This window comes from Megascapheus bottae, chromosome 3, assembly GCF_031878675.1.
Source record: "Megascapheus bottae isolate mThoBot1 chromosome 3, mThoBot2.hap1, whole genome shotgun sequence".
In the NCBI taxonomy this organism is placed as follows: Eukaryota; Metazoa; Chordata; class Mammalia; order Rodentia; family Geomyidae; genus Megascapheus; species Megascapheus bottae.
In genome coordinates this window covers 27,892,942-27,917,669 of record NC_143511.1, presented here as the reverse complement: position 1 = coordinate 27,917,669, position 24,728 = coordinate 27,892,942, and the positions used below count along the sequence as shown (strand labels likewise).

Below are 24,728 nucleotides of genomic sequence, written 5' to 3'. Positions count from 1 at the left end.
TTGATACCCTTTCTCACGTCATGGTCCCCATTTCCCTCTCCCCCTCCCCCACATCTCGATTTCCCCCTTCCCTATCCAATTTCAAATAACCAATTAACCATATATAGAATATATCAGATAACAAGGTGAAATATTGTAACAATATAAGATAACCAAGGGACAGCAAAAGAGATGAGAGATAACATAGTACATTAATGACAAGTCACTCATTATATGGCTTTTGTTTCTATATCCTGGAGGTCCTTACATTTAGTGGCACACTATATGGCGTTGTGTATCTAGGTTTTACTCTATTGTAAATCTCTGCTAGGAGATCCCTAGGTTTCTAATGATTATGACAAATGAGGGAAACCATTTGAGTCTGGCTTACTTCATTTAATATGGTTTTTTCTAAGTCTATTTCCTTACAAATGGGGCAGTCATTCTTTCTGACAGCAGCATAGAATTCCATTGTGTACAAATACCACAACTTGTTGATCCACTCATCAACTGAGGGACATCTAGGTTGGTTCCATACCTTTGCTATGGTGAATAGTGCTGCAATGAACATTATTGTGCTAGTGGGTTTAGTATGTCCTTGTTTCTGGGTGGTTGGGTAAATGCCAAGTAGTGGAATTGCTGGGTCATAGGGGAGCTCTATGTTTAGTCTTTTGAGAAACTGCCATACTGCTTTCCATAGTGGTTGAACGAGTTTGCACTCCCACCACCAGTGTAGTAGTGATCCCTCCTGGCCACATCCCCTCCAGCATCTGTTGTTATTAGATTTCTTGATCCTGGCCATTCTAACTGGAGTGAGGTGGAATCTTAGAGTTGTTTTGATTTGCATTTCTTTTATGGCCAGAGATGTCAAGCATTTCTTCATGTGTCTATCGGCCATTCTTATTTCTTCTTCAGAGACGATTCTCTTTAAGTCTTTGGCCCATCTTTTAATGGGATGGTTGTTTCTTTGGAGAATAGTTTTGGAGTGATTCAATTTTTTGAGCTGTTGATATATTTTAGGTATGAGGCCTTTCCGTTGTGTGGTTAGTGAAGATCTTCTCTCACTGTGTAGGCTTTGTCGTTAATTTGCTAGCTATGTCCTTTGCCACAGAGAAGCTCTGCAGTTTAATACAGTCCCACTTATCCAGACTTTCTCTGATTTGTCATGTTTCTTGGTCCTTGTTAAGAAAGTTTTGACCTGTGCCAAGGAGACCTAGTGTATCTCCTATTCTTTCGTGTAAAGTTTTCAGTGTATTTGCTTTTGCTTCGAGGTCTTTGATCCATCTGGAGTTAATCCTGGTACAGGGTGACAAAGATGGATCCAACTTTCTCTGCTGGTGCTTAACCAGTTCTGCCAGCATCACTTGTTGAAGAGGCTGTCTTTCTTCCATTCTATTTTTTTGGCTCCCTTATCAAAGATTAGGTGGCCATAGGTCTGTGGTTTAATATCTGGGTCCTCAGTTCTATTCCATTGGTCTTCAGGCCTGCTCTTGTGCCAGTATCAAGTTGTTTTGGTCAGTATACTTCTGTAATAGAGTCTAAAGTTCACTGTTCTTTCTACTAAGAATTGTTTTTGCTATATGGGGTCTTTTATTATTCCATATGAAATTTTGGATTGCCTCTTCTATTTCTTTAAAGAATAACATTGGGATATTGATGGTTATTGTGTTGAATTTGTAGATAGCCCTTGGCAAGACTGCCATTTTCACAATGTTGATTCTTCCAATCCAGGAGCATGGGAAGTTTTTCCATTTCTTCAGTTCTGCTTTAACTCCTTTTTTCAGGGTTTTAAAGTCTTCATTAAAAAGGTCTTTTACATTCTTAGTTAATTCCTAGGTACTTTATTTTCTTTGAGGCTATTGCAAAATGAGTTACTTTCCTGATTGTTGCCTTGTTCCTCTCGTTGTTGGCATATAGGAAGGCCGTTGATTTTTGAGGGTTAATTTTATAGCCTGCTACCCTTCTAAAGTTTTGAATCAGCTCAACCATCTTGGGTGTGGAGTCTGTAGGATTCTTTAAATACAGAATCATGTCATCTGCAAAGAGGGAAAGTTTCACTTCCTCTTTCCCTATTTGGATCCCCTTTATGCTTGCTTCTTGTGTTATTGCTCTGGCTAGGAATTCTAATACTATGCTAAAGAGGAGTGGAGAGAGTGGAAATCCTTTTCTTGTTCCTGATTTTGGAGGGAATGGCTTTGCTTTTTGCCATTAAGTATAATTCTAGTTGTCGGTTTGTCATACACAGCCTTTATTATACTGAGGAACGATCCATGGATTCCTAGTTTCTCCAGAGCTTTTAGCTTTTAGGGGTGTTGGATCTTGTCAAATGCCTTTTCTGCATCTATTGAGACAATCATGTGATTTTTGTCCTTGCTCCTGTTGATGTGTTGAGTTATATTTATTGATTTGCATATGTTAAACCAACTTTGCATCCCTGTGATGAATCCTATTTGAATATAGTGTATAATTTTTTTTAACCTTGCAATATTTCTTTTTATTTATTTATTTATTTTTATTGTGATTAATCAAAGGGTTACATTATATTCACCAGATAAAAAGTGCATAACTTCACAAACATTGATATTCTTTCTCATGACATGATCCCCATTTCTCTCCCCCCCAGCTTATCTTGATTTCCCCCTTCCCTATCCAATTTCAAATAACCAATTAAGCACATATAAAATATATCAGATAACAAGGTGAAATATTGTAACAATATGAGATAACCAAGGGATGGCAAAAGAGCTGAGAGATAACATAGTACATTAAGAACAACAGTCATTCATTATATGGCTTTTGTTTCCTTATCCTGGAGGTCCTTACATTTAGTGTCATACTATTTGGCCTGATGTCTGTAGCTTTTGTTCTATTGTATTGTCCCCAGTTGATGATTGGATCAACAAGATGTGGTATTTATACACAATGGAATTCTATGCTGCTGTCAGAAAGAACGACTTCTCTCCATTTGTAAGGAAATGGAATGAGTTAGAAAAAATCATATTAAGTGAAGTAAGCCAGACTCAAAGGAACATAGACCCAATAATCTCCCTCATGTCATAATCAGTAGAAATCTTGGGCTCCCCCAGCAGAGATTTACAATAGTGTATAATTTTTTTGATGATTTGTTGAAGACGGTTGGCCAGTTTTTTGTTGAGAAGTTTTGCATCAATATTCATCAAAGAAATGGTCTATAGTTCTCTATATTTGATGAATCTCTATCTGGTTTGGGAATGAGGGTTATACTGGCTTCGTAGAATGAGTTTGGCAAAGAGCCTTCATTTTCAATTTCTCTGAAGAGCTTGAGTATTGATGTATGCTCTGCTTTGAAGAACTTATAGTATACAGCTGTGAATCCATCTGGTCCTGGGCTTTTCTTAGGTGGAAGGTCTCTTATTGCCATTTCTATTTCAGTGCTTGAAATAGGTCTGTTTATTTGGATTAGGTCTTCTTGGTTCAGTGTGGATATGTTAATATTGGCTAGAAATTCATCCGTTTTTTCTAGATTCTCAAATTTGTTGGCATAAAGGTTTGAAAAGTATTCCCTCATGATGCTCTAGATCTTGGTAATTTCTGTCATGATATTACCATTCTCATCTGTGATTTTGTTTCTTTGGGTGTGCTCTTCTTTTTTTGTTAAGATTGCTAAGGGTCTGTCAATTTTGTTAATTTTTTCAAAGAACCAACTCCTTGTTTTGTTGATTCTTTCTATAGTTTATTTGGGCTCCAATTCATTTAATTCTGCTTTGATTTTAATAATTTGCTTCCTTCGACTGGGATTAGGTTTGGTTTGTTGCTCTTTTTCCAGGAGCTTAAGGTAACACATTACATTTTTGGTTTTCAATTTTTCCAATTTGTTATTGTTGACGCTCAGAGCTATAAATTTTCCTCTGAGTACTGCCTTTGCTGAAGTCACTTTTTTTTATTAGCTTTATCCTTCTCTTCAAATATTTTACAGCAAAGAATTGTCATTTATAATAAAATTAGTTAATCGTTCCTTCTTTTAATGTTTAGCAGCCTTTCTTTAGCCCTTGCAACTTTTCAAATTGTTTTACATAACAGTATTTTGTTAATAGACTGTATACTTCTCTTTTCTTATTTATATTGAATAATTCACTTAGTCTATCAATCTATGATAGCTTATTGAATATTAGTCACTAAAATAACGTGTTTATAACAAGATAGATTTTAGAAATAATGTAAAGTCCATACTGAACAAGAGGAAAACAAAAAAAATGTGATTTTTATATTAACATGACATGTAGGATTTCTTCACCTTTTTATAATGTTACTTCTACTAGCTTTATAACCGTGTGTTCCTAAGTTTAGTTTATTTTTGTGTTACTGGAATTACTATATATACAACTTGTCTTTTTCTTTTAACCAAATCAGGTTGAAGGCGTTTAATACTATACTTCCCTCCCCCAAAACACTTGCTTAGTTCATTATATACCTTTTAGGAGACTGGAAAGCGAAACTTTCTTAAGGGACTGGAAAGAAAAACTTTCTAGGTGGTATAATTGAAATGTAGATAGTAATCTGTTTTTTGTTTATTTTACCAAATTAGTTAGGTATTTCAGGATACATTTTGAATATTAGTGTATGCTTAGCATTTTGTCCCTTTGTTAGAAATCTCTCAGTGTGACTTGTTTTTAATAGGATATGTCTTGAATTGTGGGCTGATCACTCTTGAAAAGTATTGAGCCCTTTAAACACACTGGTCTGCTCCATAGAGGGAAGCCTACAGGTTTATTAGTGCTCCTTCGCCTGAAAGCACAGCATACCCTTTTAGGTTGCGCAGCAACAGACTCCTAGCAACCATAATAGATTGAATTTCTAAGAGTGACCAGGCCGGATGTAATAATAAAGCAAGAGGCACAAGCAGTTGTCATGGTTTTCTTTTCACAATAAGCTGGTTTGATTTGGGGAAGCTTAGCTTTTCAAATTTCGGCAAACTTCTAATAAAAGTAGTACTGTTTGTCCATAGTACTTCTGGTCTTAAAATAGCAATGATATTGCCAAATTTACAACAGCTAGTAATATGCTCAAAATAAAACAAAAAGCTAAAAGGACTATCATCTAAAGAACCTTTTTAGAGCATTTTCTTAAAAGAGTTTTTCATAAAATTAAATTTGAATTGTATTAGGAATAATGTACTTAAAAATGAGTCCTATTTGTGCTTTTTCTTTTTTTTTTTTCTTGTAATACCCCCTCTTCTTTCCCAGCAAATCCTTGTGGTTTTATAAATGTGATGTGAGTGGATACTCATACAAAGCTGATGCTTGTACAAAACTTTCAGAATTTAAGAAAATATTTTACTTGAATTGTATATGATATTTTTTATAATTAGAAAGTAGTAACTCATGGAACAATTTTTTTATAAAGGAAGGATAAACTAGTAAAATATAATTCTTCACAATGATAGTAAAATGTGATGTTTGTAAAGATAGTAAGATGGGATGTTTGTAAAGATGTAATATTGTGATAGAACTTTATCAACAATTTTTCTTTGTTGTATTTAGTGTGTGTTAATGTGGCCATGAAAAGAAGATTAATTTAGATATATTCGCAACCTGAAACAAAATGTTTTCATCAAAAGAAACAGATCCTTATGTAGCTGTTGGAGTTAAGAGGGACTTCAGCCGTTGACAGCAATGAGCTGTAAATATACACACATGCTAATACCCTTGATTTGTTCATCTTTTGTGTCAGCATTTGCAAAAGATTGTTAAAGTGGCAGTTATAGTAAAGACTAGCAATTACAGTAAAGAGCAGAAATTAGGTATTTGTGACCTATTATATTTTATTAGAAGAGTTCCTTATTAAAATGGCACTGTTTTACTCTGATTACTTGACAGCTGCCCTAAACAGAGTAAAAAACACACAACTTTACCTAAAGGTAAAAATCAACTCTTAAGCAGGCTCATGGCACAATACAAGTAAATGGTGTGGGGTGTGTGTGTGTGTGTGTGTGTGTGTGTGTGTGTGTGTGTGTGTATGTATGATTAAAAAAAAGAACATGCTTTAGGTAGAGATGTTTATCAGTGATTGAATGTTCCATCTCATTACTTTAGCAAAAGCTTACCCACAGTACTGTTTGTATCTTAATATATATACCACTAGCTTACCAGAAGAGACTCCATTCTGGAGGTCAACAGGTTTCGCCAGAGACGTTTCTTTCTGCTGAGGATGTGTTGTAGTTGTAGTTCTGAGTAAACATTTCCTTTACTATATATTACTCAAATTTTTGGAAGTTTCAGCACTAGATACTAGTTTGTGAAATATATTTAATGTTTATCCCTTAATCCAACAGAGACACAGTGAATGTAACACCTCAGTTTTCACATCCTTTATACAATAATAAATTATCTCTCTTTCTAGAGATACTTTTTTTTTTTGTAAAATGCAGCTCATTACCTTCAATGCTTTTGCTCATTTTGTTATAAAGTGACTTATGTGGTGACTATGTCACCCTATATAAAACAGTGCTGCCTGTTGTTCTGTCTTGTAGTTTGGCAGTAAAATAATCAGACCAAAGGCATTATAACCATGTGTGACTTGTTTCTTATCTTTTGTATCATGAGGTGCGATGTTATGCACTGTGTCTCATTTTATAGTTCAAATTACACTTCCAAACACAGGGTCAGCATGAAACAGATTGATACACAATTGGCTCAGTGAATCTTTTTGTCAGAATTCATAATTTTGCTAAAAGGTGATCACTTTTTTGAAATTAAAATTTCTGTAAGGATACAGACAATGTTTAGTGAGGCAATCATGTTCTACCTGCACAAATACTAATTTCTTTTTAGTTTAAAAGTAAATATATGGTACATGTTGCAAAAGATGTTAGTTTACAGAATTGTTAGGAAACAAAGTATGCCTTAGTCTTTTGAATTAGGGAGACGTGAATTCAAATCCTGGTTTTGTCATTTGGAAGCTTATTTTGCTTAAGCAAATTTAACTGTTTTGTTTCAAGAGTTTTTGATGTAACATTACTCAATAGAATTAGAAAATGAAACAGAGGGAAAAATAATAACAACTAAGAACTATTTGCATTTAGTTTGCATCATATATATTCATTTATGTGTATGTGTACAGATAACATACATGAAGTAGTGTGTACTTTTTCATTATAGCATAGAATTAGAGTTCTTTGAAATAATTGCTAGGTAGTAAGAATGAACTGAACTACCATATATGTCCATACTCTTAGAAAGATGTGTGTGGTTGCATATGCCTGTAATCTTAGAACTTGGGAAGTAGAAGGCAGTAGGATCATGAGTTCAAGGCAGATTGGGTTACATAATTATTCCCATACCTAATGAGTCCATGTTTTTTTAAAAAAAGTCTAAAATCTCACTATTGGTAAGGGCTTTTTGTCCCATTGTATTTTATATAAGAGTGAAGTAATATTGTCATTTTAAAATTAACTAGTGAATACCTGTTATCTATCAATTTTATGATGTATTCAGGCCTGTCCATGTCAACTTGAGAAAACTAAAGTTTCTCATCTTTTATGTACAGTTATAACATTATGTTGCTAAGTTGAACCTAGCCATGCTGAGACTATTTATGCCATAGAACTAAGTAGAAATCCTAATTTTGGCTTTTAGGGAGTAAAGAAGAAAAGGATTAGGAGTTAGCTGTTAACTGTTGATCACTATATAACTTGATATAACAAATGATTAAAAGTTCTTTGGGGTTCTCAAAAATTGATATATAAATTCGATATCAATAGTTTATAAGACCAAAAATCACTAACATAAAAGAACTTTCTCCTATTCTGCAAACTTGACACCAGAGTTGATGGAAATATATAACCAAGGTAGGATTAGTTTTATGTAATGCTGTTTAATAAGATTAACTGCAGAAAGTGATTTGAAATCAAAAGATACATCTTTTGTGGCTCTTTCCCTGAAAATTCATGGCTTGTTGAGAGAGTATTATTAGTATAGAAGGAAATTGAAGAAAAATGATTCCAGATTGGAGCAGTTAAAGAAATGTTCAGGAAAGTGTTTTGTAATAATATGTTTCTCTATTGTTTTGTAGGTATATTAGCTGTGAGCAAGGGGTTGTACATATGATGCATGATTTGGGGGGAACAGTTAGCATTTTAGTGGAAAATAGTGAAATGGGAGTGGAGAGGAAAAGTTTATGATTTGGAACTCAGGTTTACTGTGTAACTAAACAGTGTGTCTTAAAAAGTAGATCAGTTATGAGGATGAAAGTAGCCTGTAGGAAGATTAATCTAGCAGGTCTGTATAGGATATGTTACCAATTTGATTCTGAAGTCAGATAAACCCTTTCACTTGAAAGGTAGTAGGATAAAGATTTGGGTTTGATTCAGAGAGACCTTGGTTAGACTCTTGTTATGCTTTACTTTCAATTCTTGGGTAGTATATAAATAATAGCCAGTGAGGATTTTATTATAAAATAGCCTAAAATAGGCTAGTGAATAATATTTCATTTAAATAATACTATTACTGATGCTGCTGTTATAATAATTGTTAACATTAATGGAAGTAAGATGTAGTAACCATACCCATCTCTCACATGAATAAAGACAAGGCTACAAATGGAAATACACTAATTATGTTTCTACATGATTGAATTTTGAAAATCACCTAAGAAACAGTTAAATTGAATTTTACTAAAATACCTTAACTTAGCCAATCCGGCTTTATAATGAGACAGATGATTATTTGGCGTTCTCAGATTTCTCAGGAGTTCTGTTCTAGAACAGTGGCAAGGGGAGAACTGACCATGACCTTGTCCACGTCGTCTAGCCTACTTCCTTCTCTTTGCCATAGCATGCTCCTGTGCCCATCCCCAGAGCACCCTTGTTCCATCTTTGCAAGCCATCTCTTGACACAACTCAGGTCTAGAGGTAGGTATATCTGTATTTCATTTTTTGCTCTTGACTGTTTAATCTGAAATCTTGGGAATCTGCCAAAATAGAGTTCAGAGAGCTCCTCAGAGAGTTTGGCATTGGGCTGGACAACCTAATTTCCTTCAAGGAGGCACTTGGCCTGATGGGCCATATCAGACTCAAAAATGCAAGGAGCTAGATGGTGACCTCTCTTGCGTGCTCTCAAGATAATGCTGGAAGTGACCATTTGGCAGGATAACAAATCAAATAAGATTTTTGGCTATTACTTGTGGGGCACCAAAAAGTGAGAATTAAGATGACAGAAGAATGTGTTTCAGGAGAATTATAGAGCCACTGACAAAGTTAGGACAATATCTGGGAGCAGGAAGAATTAAAAAACACAAACTTTTGCTCACTATTGCGTTCGTCAGTGTTGTCACTTAGCACCTTGCCAACCAATTAGTATTGTTACTGTTAAAGGGTCAGAGAAATATGTTAATAATTTTGCCAGAAATGAAAATAAAGTCACAGGAAATACAAAGTACCAAAAAAATAAATAAATTACAGGGAAGCCAGTGTAGATCTTTGGGTAGTAGGGAAAGGGCATGTTGGTGAAATTGGTATGTAATCTGAGTTCATTGTGGATGAGAACTATGTATGTTAAATTTTGAATACAAAACATTAAAATTAGGCTGGGTGTGGTGGTTCACACCTGTAATCCTAGCTACTCAGGAGGCTGAGATCTGAGGATTGCAGTTCAAAGCCAGCCAGGGCACTAAAATTCTTGAGGCTTATCTGCAATTAACCACTAGAAAACCAGAAATGGTGCTGTGGCTCAAGGGGTAGGGTAGTAGCCTTGAGCTTAAGAGCTCAGGGACAGCACCGAGGCCCAGAATTCAAGCCCCATGACTGAAAAAAAAAATCCAAAACATTAAAATGATACATTGAAATGAATAATATGACTACATTGTAATGCTTAAATTTAAATTTATACTTTAGACTACATTATAATATAAAATTATATAATTAAAAAATAATAAGGTTCTACAAAGTAAAAAATGAGGTTTGAGGTTTAAGATTAAAGTATTGAGGGGCTGGGAGTTTGGCCTAGTGGTAGAGTGCTTGCCTAGCATGCATGAAGACCCGGGTTCAATTCCTCAGTACCACATACATAGAAAAAAAGCCGGAAGTGGTGCTGAGGCTCAAGTGGTAGAGTGCTAGCCTTGAGAAAGTCCAAGGACACTACTCAGGCCCTGAGCTCAAGCCCAGGACTGGCAAAAAAAAAAAAAAAAAAAAAGATTAAAGTATTGAGTACTAAAGAGAAGTTTCCTTTCACAAACTTGATAAGAAAGTATAGTAATTTCAGAGTGAAGAATGGGGGGTTTGAGGCATAGCTCAGTTGGTAGAGCACTAGTCAATGAGGAAAAGTATTCTGGTCTCAACTCGGATCAAAAGGAAAAAAAAAAGAAAGAAAAGTAAATGACTTTTAGGGAAAAGATTGTGAGTATTTGTAGTAGCATCAGAATATGTTGAGGAACAGTAAGTAGGTGCTGTAAAAGATGGCTTCATTTGTGAGCTGTTTAGAACATACTGAGCTGCACATGAACCCAGACTTGCTTAGTATTCACAAGGTAGGTGCAGTAAAGGCTCATGGGAAAAGAGGATTAAGATGAAAGTTTAAGAAAGTAAATATATAATTGAAGGTATATGTAAACATGTTCCTAGGATTATAATGAAATAATTTTTAACAATAAATATGTACAGTAATACTACATGTCAAAATATACTGTATTTGCAGTGATAGAATGTAACAGTAAAATCTATTAATGGAGATATGATTGCCAAATCCTTTCTGAGAAATTAGGTGAGTTAATTAGTATATATTATTTTACTTCTGCTGCTCTGACTTGTAATCACCTAAATACACAGCAAACATCTGTGATTATTTTAATGACCCCTGCCTTGTCTTGTTCAGGTTACCTCAAATATGTGTATTTAGATTGTTGCCTGTTCATATATACTCAGCTGTGCCTGTTTGCTTTGTTATTTTTCTAAGTTCAGTGGACCAATATAAAAATTTATGGCAACTGTCATTAATGTCACCTCTACCTTAAAAGAAAACTGAAAACAAACAAAACTAAATCATGCTAGGCAACTATGTTGCTGTTCATAGTTGACTAGCAGATAAACTATTGAGCGGATATCTGGTATCATGGCCAAATGCAGGGCAAAGAAAAGGTATGAACAGATTTAAATAAATTTGTACACATAAGTATATGTTTGTACAGCAGTTTATATTAGCCAAGAGAGAGCATTAACTTCAAAGAAAAGTTTCCTGTTCTTTGGACTCCTTGAATCAGATTTCCTTAAAAAATTTTCTATGAAATTGGATAGATCCATTTGTATGTTTTATTAATTTCCTCAGCTTTGTGACTTCCTTATGCATTTCTTTTGCTTGTTTTAAGAAATAAATCATACGTAATGAGGAGTGCATATCAGCTGAAAAGTTACTCTCATTCTTGTTTCTTTATAGAAGTGAACACTGTTTTCCAGAATTTTGTGTTCTTTTGCCTTCATCATTAAGACATATGTTTTTTCAGAGAGTAATTTTCTTCATTTTTTTCTCACTTAACTTTCCTGGATTATTAAAATAATGTTTATTTTTGGATTTCCAATTCTATGAAAGGTAGATATTTTATCTTCCCTCCAAAAATCAACAATAACCTCTTATGACTAAATAAGAAATTTAAAAGTATACGACCATTTAAAGACTTAAAAATAACTTATGTATATGGCATTATTGATATATAGTCTTCTATAATTTAAGCTATGTTTGTAGATTTCTAGGAATTTAAAAAAAGCACTAATCTAATAACCCTTTAATATTTTAGTTCACTTGGTCCTTTTGCAATTTTATGTTCGAGAATATATTGAGTTTGGCTCATGGGAAGAATTTGAGGTTTTTGGACCACATGTCTCCCACAAATTATGAACTGTTTGCATACATTAGGATAATACAGTACTTTTAATCATCTGAGATCTCATATCTGAATTTTTTTTCAAAAATGTCTTTTGTATTTAAGATTGGAAACTGGTTTATCCTTGATGTTTAACAATAAGTTCACATGGTGAGGTATTTATTTATTTTTTACTTTTATGTATGCTTTAAAGAAAACAATTAGATTGCTGTTTTTTTTACATTATTGTATGAATATAGCTCTTACTTAAAAATATATCATAGGGGCCAGGAGTTTAGCCTAGTGGTAGAGTGCTTGCCTAACATGCACGAATATCCAGGTTTGATTCCTTGGTACCACATACATAGAAAAAAGCTGTAAAGTGGTGCTGAGGCTCAAATGGTAGAGCTCCAGCCTTGAGAAAGTCCAAGAACAGTGCTCAGGTCCTGAGCTCAAGCCAAGGACTGGCAAAAATGTGTGTGTGTATATATATATATATGTATAAATACATATATATGTATATCATAGAACCTAGTTTTCTGTGGTACTACATGAGAGCACATTTCTCTTCTGCCTAATCACCTACCCTCTTCTCTGTCGCTTGCTTCAATTAGGACTAAAGCCATCAATTTAAAAATATTATAGCTACTCAATGAACAGGAATCTAGGAGGATGACTATTCTAGTCCAAAAGGCAAAAAATTAATGAGACTTTCTCAATAAACAAGCAAGGAATGGTGATTTATAACTGTGGTTCAGCTACTTGGAGGCAAGGTTAGGAGGATCACAGTGCAAAGCTAGCCCTTGGCTAAAAAACCAAGACCTTATCTGAGAAGTAACTAAAGCACAACAGGCTGTGGCTTAAGTAGGAGAGAGTCTGTCTAGCATGAATCAAGCCCTGATTTTAGACTGCATGACTACTGAATAATAATAAAAATTACCATAAAATCTTACAGGTAAACAGTGAGAAATAGCATTGAAACTTCTTATGGGATATTTTTAGAATGTTTAGGAAGATTAAGTGAGAGTACGAATATGAGCCTTTTAGTCTTTGCTGTCTCTTTAAAATTTTCATGTTTCATTCTGCACAATGTCTGAATCTGCTATTTTGAATTTGTAGTCAGATAACGATATACATTCCATGTATTTCCATAATGGTTTCATAAATTATTAGACATCAAAAACATACCAGAATAGATTTCATTAACGGTAGAGAAGCACAATGGCCGTTAGGAAATTCAGCCAAATGCGTTCATAACATGTGGCCCAGTGGATATTAACTACATGGTAGAGTAGCTAGCATAACTTCTGATGTCATAGTTCTTCTACCTAATAATAGGCTGGTTACAGGAAGATGCACTGGTTTGGTTGTGTGAACTTCTGCTTCCACTGCAAACAGTACTTTAAAAGAGAGGCCTTCCATTGGCATTCAGAAAGGTGAAAAGTGCAGGGATGTATGTGTGTGTGGTGGTCTGGGGATGGCGGGGGAGCAGGGGAGAATACATCACCAGGAGCAGACACAGTATCTGTGAATATTTATAAGCTGCTCATCATCACTGGTCTTTGAGATATCATTAATTGAATTGCATTTGCCAGTCATTCAGGCTAAGAAATTGCTCATTTGCCATTTTTTTCTTTCTTTTTTTTTGGGGGGGGGCGGTCATGGGCCTTGAGCTCATCCTGGGCACTGTCCCTGAGCTCTTCAGCTCAAGGCTACCACCCCACCCTTGAGCCAAGCCCCACTTCCCATTTTCTAGAGGTTAATTGGAGTAAAGAGTCTCAGGTCCTTTCGTGCCTGGGCTGGCGTTGAGCCTTGATCTTCAAATCTCAGCCTCCTGAATAGCTAGCGTGAGATTTCTTTTCTTTCCTTTTTTTACGTGACGCTTATGTGATTAAAATTAGTATTTTAAGATAACCCTTTTGGTTGTTTTTGTAAGAGCCTATAATAAATAATTAAAAATGTGTTAAAATTTACCTTTTAAATTTAATTTATGGTTTTTAACTCTTTCTGGTTTTGTTGTGTTATGGATCAATCCCGAACTTCGTGAATGATTGGCAAACACTGTAACACTAAGCTATCCTCTTCGCCTCAATAATTAATCTTTAAAGCCTGTTTTTTTCTTGTTTCTTTGTTGGTTCTAGAAACTAGTTTGTTTCTTGGTTCTAGAAACTATTTCCAATGAAATATGTGGTGATGAAGTATTTTATGTATACATACATATATGTATATATAGATATGTTTTTACAAGGAGTATATAGTTCCTTGTTTCATTTTGATATAAGCACTTTTTGTTTTTAAGTGGCTGAGTAAAATCTTCAGCATCCATGATAAGATCAGTATGTAATCTATTAGTTAAGCAATAAAGCTTAAGATAAAGGAGATAAAGAACTCTTCATGTCTGTAGCTCTGTTCTTCACTGGTTCTTTACTGTTTGCCCCAAAAGTTCCTCTATATTTTCTCAAAATTTTTTTATGTATATAAAGTTGTTAAAAAGATGATTAGCTTTATCTAAACCCATCACCACATAATGTGTAAGAAATAGATCTGTTTTGTATATGAGCTCTAATTGTAAGGAAATACTTTTAGTTTTCTTAGGAAATCCTGATGTTTATTCAGTTTGGGTTCTGAGTAACATTTCATCGAGAGACAGGATTTTAAAGCCAATCTCTTATTTTTTTTAAATTTGCTAGAAGGAACAGTCAAAATTTTATACCTCTTTAGGCTTGGCATTCTTTTCTTTTCAAGCAGTAATCCCAGAACCTAGAGTTACTAGCTTTTTACAAGTGCTAATGGTAGTTTGTCTCCAATGTGCACAATATTTAAAAAATGTACACATAAAATTAGAAAAATAAAAATGCTATCTAGCTGTAGAGTGAAATTACTAAAGTTTGTATTTATTCATTTTTGGTGGCTCTAGGGTGTGAACTCAGTGCCTGTGCTATCTAAGCAAGTGCTTAACTACTTAGGCTGTTCTCATAGCCCTTTTTACTCTGCTTATTTTAGAGATAGGATCTTTCTCTTCCTATTTACAGGTCCTGTTGCACCTTGGATAATAGGCTCTCACTGCCCTGTAGAGGTGCTTTTGAGATGGAAATTGGGGTGGTATTCTCATAAACTTTTGGTATATGCTCACTGTGAACACAGATTCTCCTGCTCTCAGCCTCTCAAGTAGCCTAGATTATATGCATCAAGCACCACATTCTGCTTCTATTATTATTTTTAAATATAATTTAAATTATTGATTGGCTTTCATTGATATTTACTGATATTTATATTCATTTATGTTTATTTCCATTCATTTATACTAAGGTTCATTTGTTTCTTAAAAGCAGTTTTTATTAGGTACTGTCTCTTTAAAGTCCTTTGGAAATTCTAGCCTATTTTAGCCCTTATAAGTAGTGGTAATGTTATCTAGGAATATTTTCTTCCTCATAGTATAGAATTTTGTATTTGACATAATAAATTTTGAAATATGTTTTCACTTGTGAGGCAGTATGTGAGATTTCTTAATAGAGGAAGAACTTTGGTTTGTGAATCATTAAGACTACCATAAAGATTAGATATTAAATATACAAATTCAACAATTGTTTAGACTCAAATCATACAAATTGAATATGGGTCCGTAACTTTATACTGTTAAATGAGTAAGACTAGATCTTAATTTAAAGCCTGCAATGACTGCTTTTCTTAGATTTGGACATTGTAGCTATTTGTTTAGGGTGTTAAACACTGTCAACTAATTGGATGTGGAGGTGCACTGGAAAGTATAGCAAATGGATATCAAAAGGAGTAAGCAAGGATGCAAGTCATAAAAGCTACTTACTTAATCTAGGAGATGTGAAATTGGACATTTGTCATATTTTCAAATTAATTTGTATTTCTCTTCAACTCTGTAATTTTATTTCTCTTTTTATTGCTGGGTCTTGGCAGCTCATGCCTATAATCCTACTCCTGAAATCTGAAGATCATGGTTCAAAGCCTGCTGGGGAAGAAAAGTCCCCATGAGACTCATGTCTCTAACAAACTACTCAGAAAGCCAGAAGCAGTACTGTGGCTCAAATGGTAGGATTAGCCTCGAAGACAAAGGGGCTCAGGGATAGTGACAAGGCCCTGAATTCAAGCCTCAACGGGCAAAACAATAACAAAAAGTCCAAAATGTTTTTATCAAGAAATTGCCATAAAACATATATTAGCCATTAAGTCACTTCCTTGAAAGCCAGAAACTGAGCAGAATGATCTTAAGTTTTAGAAAAGATGATTTTGATTCATCATAAGGAAATGTTCCCTAAAAAAGATCATTAAAGGGCAGTTATTTAATTAAAGAATATATAGCTTATATCTATATATCTATATAGGTATATCTATATGATGTGTTATCTCAGAAGTGGTGGTTTGTTGAAAAGTGAGGGGGACTGTACTTGTTATAAAGATGAGTTTGGCCCCTTCTCACTCATCCTTTGCTCCATCTTTCTTAGTCTTCTGCATTTCGCCATGAAATGATGTAGGAAGAATGCCAGATGTGGACCTCTGGATCTTGGATTTATTATTCCTTAGAACCATGAGAAATAATTTTTGTCTATGTTACTTAGTCTATACTATACCGTCATGACAACATAAAACTTGCTAAGATAATATTTCCTTTGATGACTTTTCTTGTATATATTTAGATTATTTTTCTGTTGGGAAGTTTCTTCTCTTCCTGTTAAATTTCAAAATCTCTCCACAGTATATTCATTCACACATTTTTATATGTGTTCTAACAAGATTTCATACTGCACATATTTTTTTCCACTTAAGTAATTGTGGCTAGGAGTGCAGCTCAGTGGTAAATTATGTGTTTAGAACGTATGACACATACACACAAAATTTTCTGTGATTTTTTTTGTGTAACTATTTTTGTGGGGTTTTTGCAGTTAGTATCTTCACATTATAACATGACTATTAAAACTCATTTATAATTCATTAGATGGCTTAAAGATGATGATTAAAAACAAAAGAGGATACTTTTTATATGTGAATCTATTTTGTGGTTGAGGAAGTTGATGAATTGCTAGTGTTAATTAGGTATTTATTGCGATTACAGTTTTAATAGCTGCTTGTAAAAATAAGAGTTGTATGAGATAAATACAAATATACTTGATGTAGTTGAAAGACTCCTTGCATTAAATCAAGGATAATGAAAACTTTGCTTTTGCATTCAGGTTACAAATATTTGTCAAGTGTTGACTAAATGTAAATATCAATAATAGATTTTTTAGTTATTAACTGTGTGATTGTATTTAAAGGTAGCCAAGTTTTAGTTTTTTTCATTTGTAAAAGGGAATAATACGTAGCATATTTTATTGTGAGATCTATTTGTTATTTATCCAAAGTGTCTAGCATCTGATATAATTGAACAACAACAAATTGTAACTAGAGTTAGTATTATTATTTTTGATAGGAAAATATAATATGTTTTTAGTTCATTAGGCTTGTGGCATAATTAATGATGGATATAATTTTATAAATAGAACAGATCCTAGCTAGGTTGACTATACATAAACTCTTGTCAGGTATATACTTCTTGCTTATATTCATATGAGAGTTCAGTTTTCAAAGATTTTTCTTGGCATATTTACATACCATTGCTGTAAGATAAGTAGGACACATATAATTTTGCTTTTATAATTGGAGAGATTTACTGACTTGTCCAGGGTCATTAGGCTTCTAAGTGATTAATAAGTTTTTACTTGTAATTAAGTTTCTCACTGAACCTGGATTGAGCCTTGACAGTAGGGAATGAAATGTGACTATAATTGCCTGGTTTCCATTTAGTTTCACCTATTTCATAGTTTCATGTGGCTGCTTCCATTCTAATCATTTGTACGTGGCCTTTAATGTCTCAATAGTTTATTACATTGATGCTATTTATGCTCTTCTGAAGTCTCCCTTTCCTTTCAAACTGGGCTTTAACAAACAGAAAAAAACAGAATGTGAATAAGAATTAAAGCTATTCCAAGTCTAGATGAATAGCTAGAAGCTTTAATGACGGTGTTTTTGGGAGACTGAATCTTCATGTAAGAAACTTAACGGCTCTTATAAAAACATCGGTGACGAAGTGGACACAGGAAGAAGGAGAGGTCTCAAGGTTACATAAAGAGATAATCTCAGCCATCCTAGGTTCCTAGAGGGGCCCACTTCCTACCTGCCAGCAGCAAGCAATCATATGGGTTATCTCCAATGAGATCAGCAGAAGCACTGCCCCTGTGAGCCCTCCTCAGGTTGTGTAATTGTGGAAAGCAAACTAGCCAGTTAGTTTGACCTTATTCAACAGAAAAACAAAGCCCAAATGCTCCTATAAACTAAAGGCATTTACTTTTCTTAGTGTACTTCATTTATTTGTTCTTTCCTTGGCTTATTAATATCTGCTGTATAGAAGAGCAAAATTTTAGTAATGCAGATGCTCTTTTTTTTTTATTCTACTTTAACTACATAGTTAGTTCTGTACTTGGATGAATCTGAGGTAAATCAGTACTGTCTCTTCAGAGAAATCTTACAAAATAGTGTAGTATTTTCTTTCTTTTTTTGGTGCAAGACGTCAGGTCTTCTTTAAGCTGGTCTCATGTTTGTAGGTCTCTGATGTCTTTCTAGGCTTGTCTTGTTCCTTGTCTCTGTTCCTTTTCTCTGTTGACCTCCTACTCCTACTTTTCAGTGGCTTTTTAAAATTCTTGTCAGAAGTGAATTGGATTTACCCTTGGTCAGTCAATTAAAACAAAATGGAATTACTTTTCTTCGGTAACCCTTTTTCTGTTGTACAGAAAAATCTTGGGGGGATGTGATTGTTCAGTGCTCAAATCAGGAATTACATTTAATTTTTAACAGGAAAGATGCAATGTAATAAGGCATTTCTCAGTTTCCCCCCTCAAAATAAGCCATTTTTAAAATTTAAGCCACTTTAGTATTCTCCCAATTAACAAAGTGAGAGAATGAAAGGACAAATGTCTGTCCAAGAGAAAACTCCTGAACCTTGAGAAATGTGTGGAGTTTGTCACATTTTCACTTGGGGCACATTCTCACCTCTGTAGTGGTTTAGACAGCATGACAGTATTACGAATAACAGAATGTTTGGTGGAAAGAGGGCATAGTTGGATAGGAGAGGGAAAAAGGAATATTTGACTGTGTTTGGAGCTCCTTTAAAGGTTCCTTCCCTAGAGCATGGTTGGTATTTTGCCTGAACTTGCAGCTCCCTGGATAAACTACTCTCAGAGAGTGGTTGGTTATTTGGTTTGACTCAGAGCTCAGCTTCAGTGGGGGGTTCGTGCTTACCCCAAGGGCATTAAACAATAGCAAATTGCTGGCAACAGTGCCATACTTAAGGCTATCTTTTCTGTTGGTATAAAAGAACCCGGCTAGAATTTTAAAGGAAATCTTAAAGAATTAGCTGACTATAGGAAATGAGGATGCTCTGGTATATTCCTTTATATCTAAAGGTCTGAATAATGTGCAATGCTGTGGCATGTGACAAGGAAAGACTTGAGGAATGAGTATGTTACCTCTGGCTGATATTGAGGCTTTGTAAATAGGAAGCAAAATTTCTAGCTGTTTGTAAGCTGCTTGAAGTTGTAAACTTGGACTCCTTACAGAAGTCACATTGGTGAAGGATGAAAGAACATAAATAAACATACATATATGTTTATATGTTGTATATATGTTTATGTATATGTATGTATACACATACAAGACACTTAAGGAAATCTGAACTATCAGTAGTTAACCACTGCTTTATACTATATGGGTAACTTAACAAACTAGACCTAAAGGCCAGAAATTAGAGTGTAGTGGAGAAATTTGAGACTCTGCACAAGTGGTACAACATCTATAGAAATGTTTTATGAAAGGACAGATAGAATAGGAAGACCCTACCCCATCAACAGGCCAGGGAGTTAAATTTAGAAGGAATCATACATCACAGTTGTTAAAACATCAATGTTTCCATTTTTTAACAAAAATGTCATATATTCATACAAACAAGAAACACTAAATACACTGGAAAACAGAAAGCAATCAGCCTATAGAAAAACATTCTTAGGTACCCAGATTTTAGATTTAATAGACACAAATATAACATTAGTTCGAATTCAATGAAAAATATGTAAAGAAGTGAAAAAGGAGCATAAGAATGATATCTCACCAAAGCCAGATTTTTAAAAATATTTTTATACCAATAAGGATAGAAGGTTTTGAACCACAGCAGTTTTGCTGTTTATGAAATAATTGAAAGCTCACTAGAAAGATTCAACACAAAAATGTGATTTGGCTGATGTCTTGATTAATTTGAAGTAAGTCAGTGGAGTTATAATGTGAATATAGGAAAAAAGAGCCACAAGAATCCTGTTGACTACTATCATGTGTGCAAACGCATGTGTATTGCAAACTCCAGAAAGAAAAATGAAATAGAAGAAATAATATTTAAATAAATAATAGTACTAAAAAAACCTTCCCCATGCTTTCTAAAAAAAATACATGTTCAAGAAGTTCAGTGTATCAGACTAGGATAAACTCAAAGTGATTTTTATCTTGACATATATTTGGATTTATAAAAGTGATTGACAGAAAAAGTCTTAAAAACAGCAAGAGGAAAATGTTTTGTCATATACAAGGGATCTTGAAGATAAATACTTCTTATCAGAAATCCTCCCTGTTTTCCATATTTAAGAAAATAATGCAATCAGGGATTCTGAATCTAAGCACTAAAAACAAGGAAATCTGAAGGCATTTTCAAATAATGAAAAACTGGGAGAATGTTGTTGAAAGTCCTTTTTTCATAAGTAATGTTAAGGGAAACCATAATGTCTGTGGTTGTAATCCATTACTTGGAAGTTGTATATCAAAAGAACCATTGTTTAAACCTAGTGACTTCATAGATTTCTTACAAAATTAGCAAATCTGGGCATTTGAATTCCTTCATAGTATGTTAATGAGTTAAAACTACTACATGACATGTTACTGGCAGAGATAAGCGATTGTTTTGTCTCAGCCTCTGGTTTCTAAAATAATGAACTTCCTTTGAGGGTCATTTCTACAACTTGGGCTGCTTTTTCTGCTTCTCTGTTTCCAAGCAAGTCCACAAAAGCATCACTTTAACATGTACCTGATAAGAATGATGTTCTCTGATAGTCACTCTTTCCATTTCACATAACTCTTAGCATCTGCATGTGAATCGTTTTCCCACTATGTATGTATGTATGTATGTATGTATGTATGTATGTATGTATGTATGTATGTATGTATGTGTATATATATATGTATGTGTGTATACATAGATGTTTGGTTTGAACTCAGAGCCTTTGCTTGCTATACAAGCACTCTACCACTTGAGATGCACTCCAGGACCTTTTTTAAATTTTATTTCTTATTGTAATTAATAGAGGGGTTACAGTTATATTTGCCAGATAGAAGGTACATTACTTCTCACACACTGATACCCCTTCTCATGTTTTTATTCCCATTTTCCTCCCCCTGTCTTCTCCCCTCATCTTGTTTTCTTCCTTCCCTTTCCTATTTCAAATAAATAAACCTATATACAGCATACCAGATAACAAGGTCAGATACTGTAACAATATGAGATTAACCAAGGGACAACAAAAGAGTTGAGAAATAACATAGTACATTAAGAACAACAATCACATTATAAACCTCTTGTTTCCATATCCTGGAGGTCCCTTCATTTAGACTCATCCTATATGGCCTATGTATCTACGTTTTGAGCTATTGTAATCCTCTGCTAGGACAGGCCAAGGTTTGTACTAATTATTACAAATGAGAAAAACCATTGAGCCTATGTTCCTTTGAGTCTGGCTTACTTCACTTAATATGATTTTTTTGTAAGTCTTTTCATTTCCTTACAAATGGGGTGATGTCATTCTTTCTGATGGCAGCATAGAATTCCATTGCATATAAATACCATATCTTTTTGATCCCATCATCTACTGAGGGGCATCTACTCCAGGATCTTTTTACTTTAGGTTGTTTTAAGAACAGGGTCTTCACATTTTACTCTGTCGAATCCTGAACTGTGATCCTCCTACTTCTGCCTCCCAAGTTGTTGGGATTCCAGGGAAATTAGTATTGAGAACCACAGGACCAATTATTTGAAATAGTGACTTTTGCATAGACTAGCCTTGATTAGTATCATTCCTATTTTTGTCTCTTGAGTAGTGGGGATTATAGTGCAGCAGTACTATGTCCCATCTGTCATCCATTCTTCATTGGTTTCTTGCTCTGTGGTTATGCTCTCAGAATCCTCAAGGCAGGGCTGGGAGTATGGCCTAGTGGTAGAGTGTTTGCCTAGCATTCACAAAGCCCTGGGTATCACATACACAGAAAAAGTCCCAAGTGGTGCTATTGTACAAGTGGTAGAGCACTAGCCTTGGGAAAGCTCAAGGTCAACTCAGGCCCTAAAATCGAGCTCCAGGACTGGCCAAAAAGAAGCAGCAGCACCCGCAACAACAGCAGCAGCGGCAAGAACAATAAATAAAACCTCAAGACTGGCAAGCTAATTGCTTTCTTTTGCCCTAGATTTGTGGTCCTATGTAGTCACTTAAAAGTGAGTTTAGATTATAGATGATATAGTTTTGTGTAGGTTAACAATATTTGTACTAATCTAGTTCTCACAATTCTATAAATTTGTTTTAGTTTCTACTTTTAGATTGAGCTGTAGTTCTATGTGGTTGATAATCTGTCTTTGACTGCTTTAGAATGTTTACTTAATGTTGCATAGTTGGAAAAATGTGAGGAAGAAAACACTTAATGATGATGGGCCCTTGTTGGATGTCAAACTTTTTTTTTTGACAAATCAGAGATCTTGCCAGGGACCAGTGGCTAAACCTATTCTAGTTATCCAGGAGGCAAGATTTGAGTTTCAAAGCCAGCTGTTGCAGAAAAGTTCGCTAGGCTTTATCTCCAAATAACCAGCAAAATGCAGGACTAGAAGTCTGGTACAAGTAGCAGAGTGCTAGGCTAGCATGTGGGAGGACTTAATTTTAAATCCTAGTGCTGCCAAGAAAGCAAAAGGAAAAGGAAAGAAAAATATGTCAGTGAGAGTTGATACTTAACTCTGACTTTCATCTTAAAGTCTTTATCATTCAGACAGTGAGGACAATCTTTAGTTTTATTCTGGGGATTGAAATCAGTGAACTTCCCGTGCTAAACAGGTTTTCTACCACAGAGTTTTATATCTCCTAAACTCCCGGGACAGTCTTGTAACATTTTCTTCCTTGCAAATAGTAAAAGTAAAGATTTTCAAAGATTAGTGGTACTTTAAAGACCACATTTTATAGGGATTACATAAGCCCGATGATACTTTAACTAAAATGTGAAAATGAACTTCCTTTTGATTGGGACCAACAGCCTTCCATTGTATTGCATGTTTGCTGTCTTTAATGTCAATAAAAATACAGACTTGCAAAAAGCAGTGGTTCCCAGAACAATGACACTTTTTGGGAATTTAGTAAGATACAGATTTTTTTTCATATATTTTTATTGTAATTAATAAAAGGGTTACATTATAGTTATCAGATAGAAGGTACATTACTTCACAAATATTGATACCCTTTCTCATATCCTGTTTCACAACTTGATTTCCCCACTTCCCTCTCCTATTTCAAACAACCAATTAAGCATATATAAAATATATCAGATAACAAGGTAAAATATTGTAACAATATGAGATAACCAAGGGACAGTAAAAAAGATGAGAGATAACAGTACATCAAGGACAACAATCACTCATTGTATGGCTTTTGTTTCTATACCCTGGAGGTTCTTACATTTAGTGTCATACTATATATGTTTCTAGATTTTGTTCTATTGCTAATCTCTGCTAGGAGAGCCCAAGGTTTCTACTGATTATGACAAATGAGGGAGACTATTGGGCTTATGTTCCTTTGAGTCTGGCTTACTTCACTTAATATGATTTTTTCTGAGTCTTTCCATTTCCTTACCAATGTCGTTTCTGACAGCAGCATAGTATTCCATTGTGTATAAATACCACATCTTGTTGATCCACTAATCAACTGAGGGACATCTGGGTTGGTTCCATATCTTTGCTATGGTAAATAGCGCTGCAATGAACATCGTTGTGCTAGTGGATTTAGTATGTCCTTGTTTCTAGATGATTGGGTAAATGCCAAGTAGTGGAATTGCTGGGTCATAGGGGAGTTCTATATTTAGTCTTTTGAGAAACTGCCATACTGCTTTCCATAGTGGTTGGATGACTTTGCACTCCCACCACCAGTGTAGTAGTGATCCCTCCTGGCCACATCCCCTCCAGCATCTGTTGTTTTTAGATTTCTTGATTCTGGCCAGTCTAATTGGAGTGAGGTGGAATCTTAGAATTGTTTTGATTTGTATTAATTTTATGACATTCTTTAAGTCTTTGGCCCATCTTTTTTATTAAAGAGTTTATTAACATTGATTTTTACATCATATTTTAAATGACAGGTTTAACAATCAAATGTTCAAGGGGGGAATCTCTATTTACAATCACTGGGACTTAGTATTTAGAACTTAATCAAAATTAGGCTAAGGGTTTGTATGTCATAGAAACATGTTAATTTATGAAATAAAACATTATGTTTATAGAGTCATAGGTTTTTATGTCTATATAGTTATGTTTATATTTCCATTACCATGTCCATAGCTTTGGGTATGCAGTTATTGAGTCCTCGCTCTTGTACTCTTTGGATTTAATAGCCACATATTAAGGATACCATGCGTTTGGCCCATCTTTTAATGGGTTGGTTGTTTCTTTGGAGATTAGTTTTGGAGTGATTCAATTTTTTGAGCTGTTGATATATTTTAGATATGGGGCCTTTGTCTGTTATATGGTTAGTGAAGATCTTCTCCCATTCTGTAGGCTTTCTAGTTAATTTGATAGCTATGGC

The 24,728-nt window shown here is 34.5% G+C and overlaps 1 protein-coding gene across 8 annotated transcripts in view; it reads left to right on the top strand.

Moving 5' to 3' along the window:
- Rfx3 (regulatory factor X3) overlaps positions 1–24,728 on the top strand; it is a 246,510-nt gene that overhangs the window by 26,332 nt on the left and 195,450 nt on the right. For 2 of the 8 annotated variants that reach the window (XM_090329708.1, XM_090329713.1), the window contains exon 1: positions 8,714–8,866. The exons of 3 other annotated variants lie outside the window; for them this stretch is intronic. In XM_090329708.1, the coding sequence (XP_090185834.1) occupies positions 8,743–8,866 (124 nt within the window). In that variant the 5' untranslated portion in view covers positions 8,714–8,742. Of the gene's footprint in view, positions 1–8,713; positions 8,867–13,151; positions 13,242–24,728 lie in introns of those variants that run through there. 3 more of the 8 variants (XM_090329710.1, XM_090329709.1, XM_090329715.1) reach the window with 3 other exon arrangements.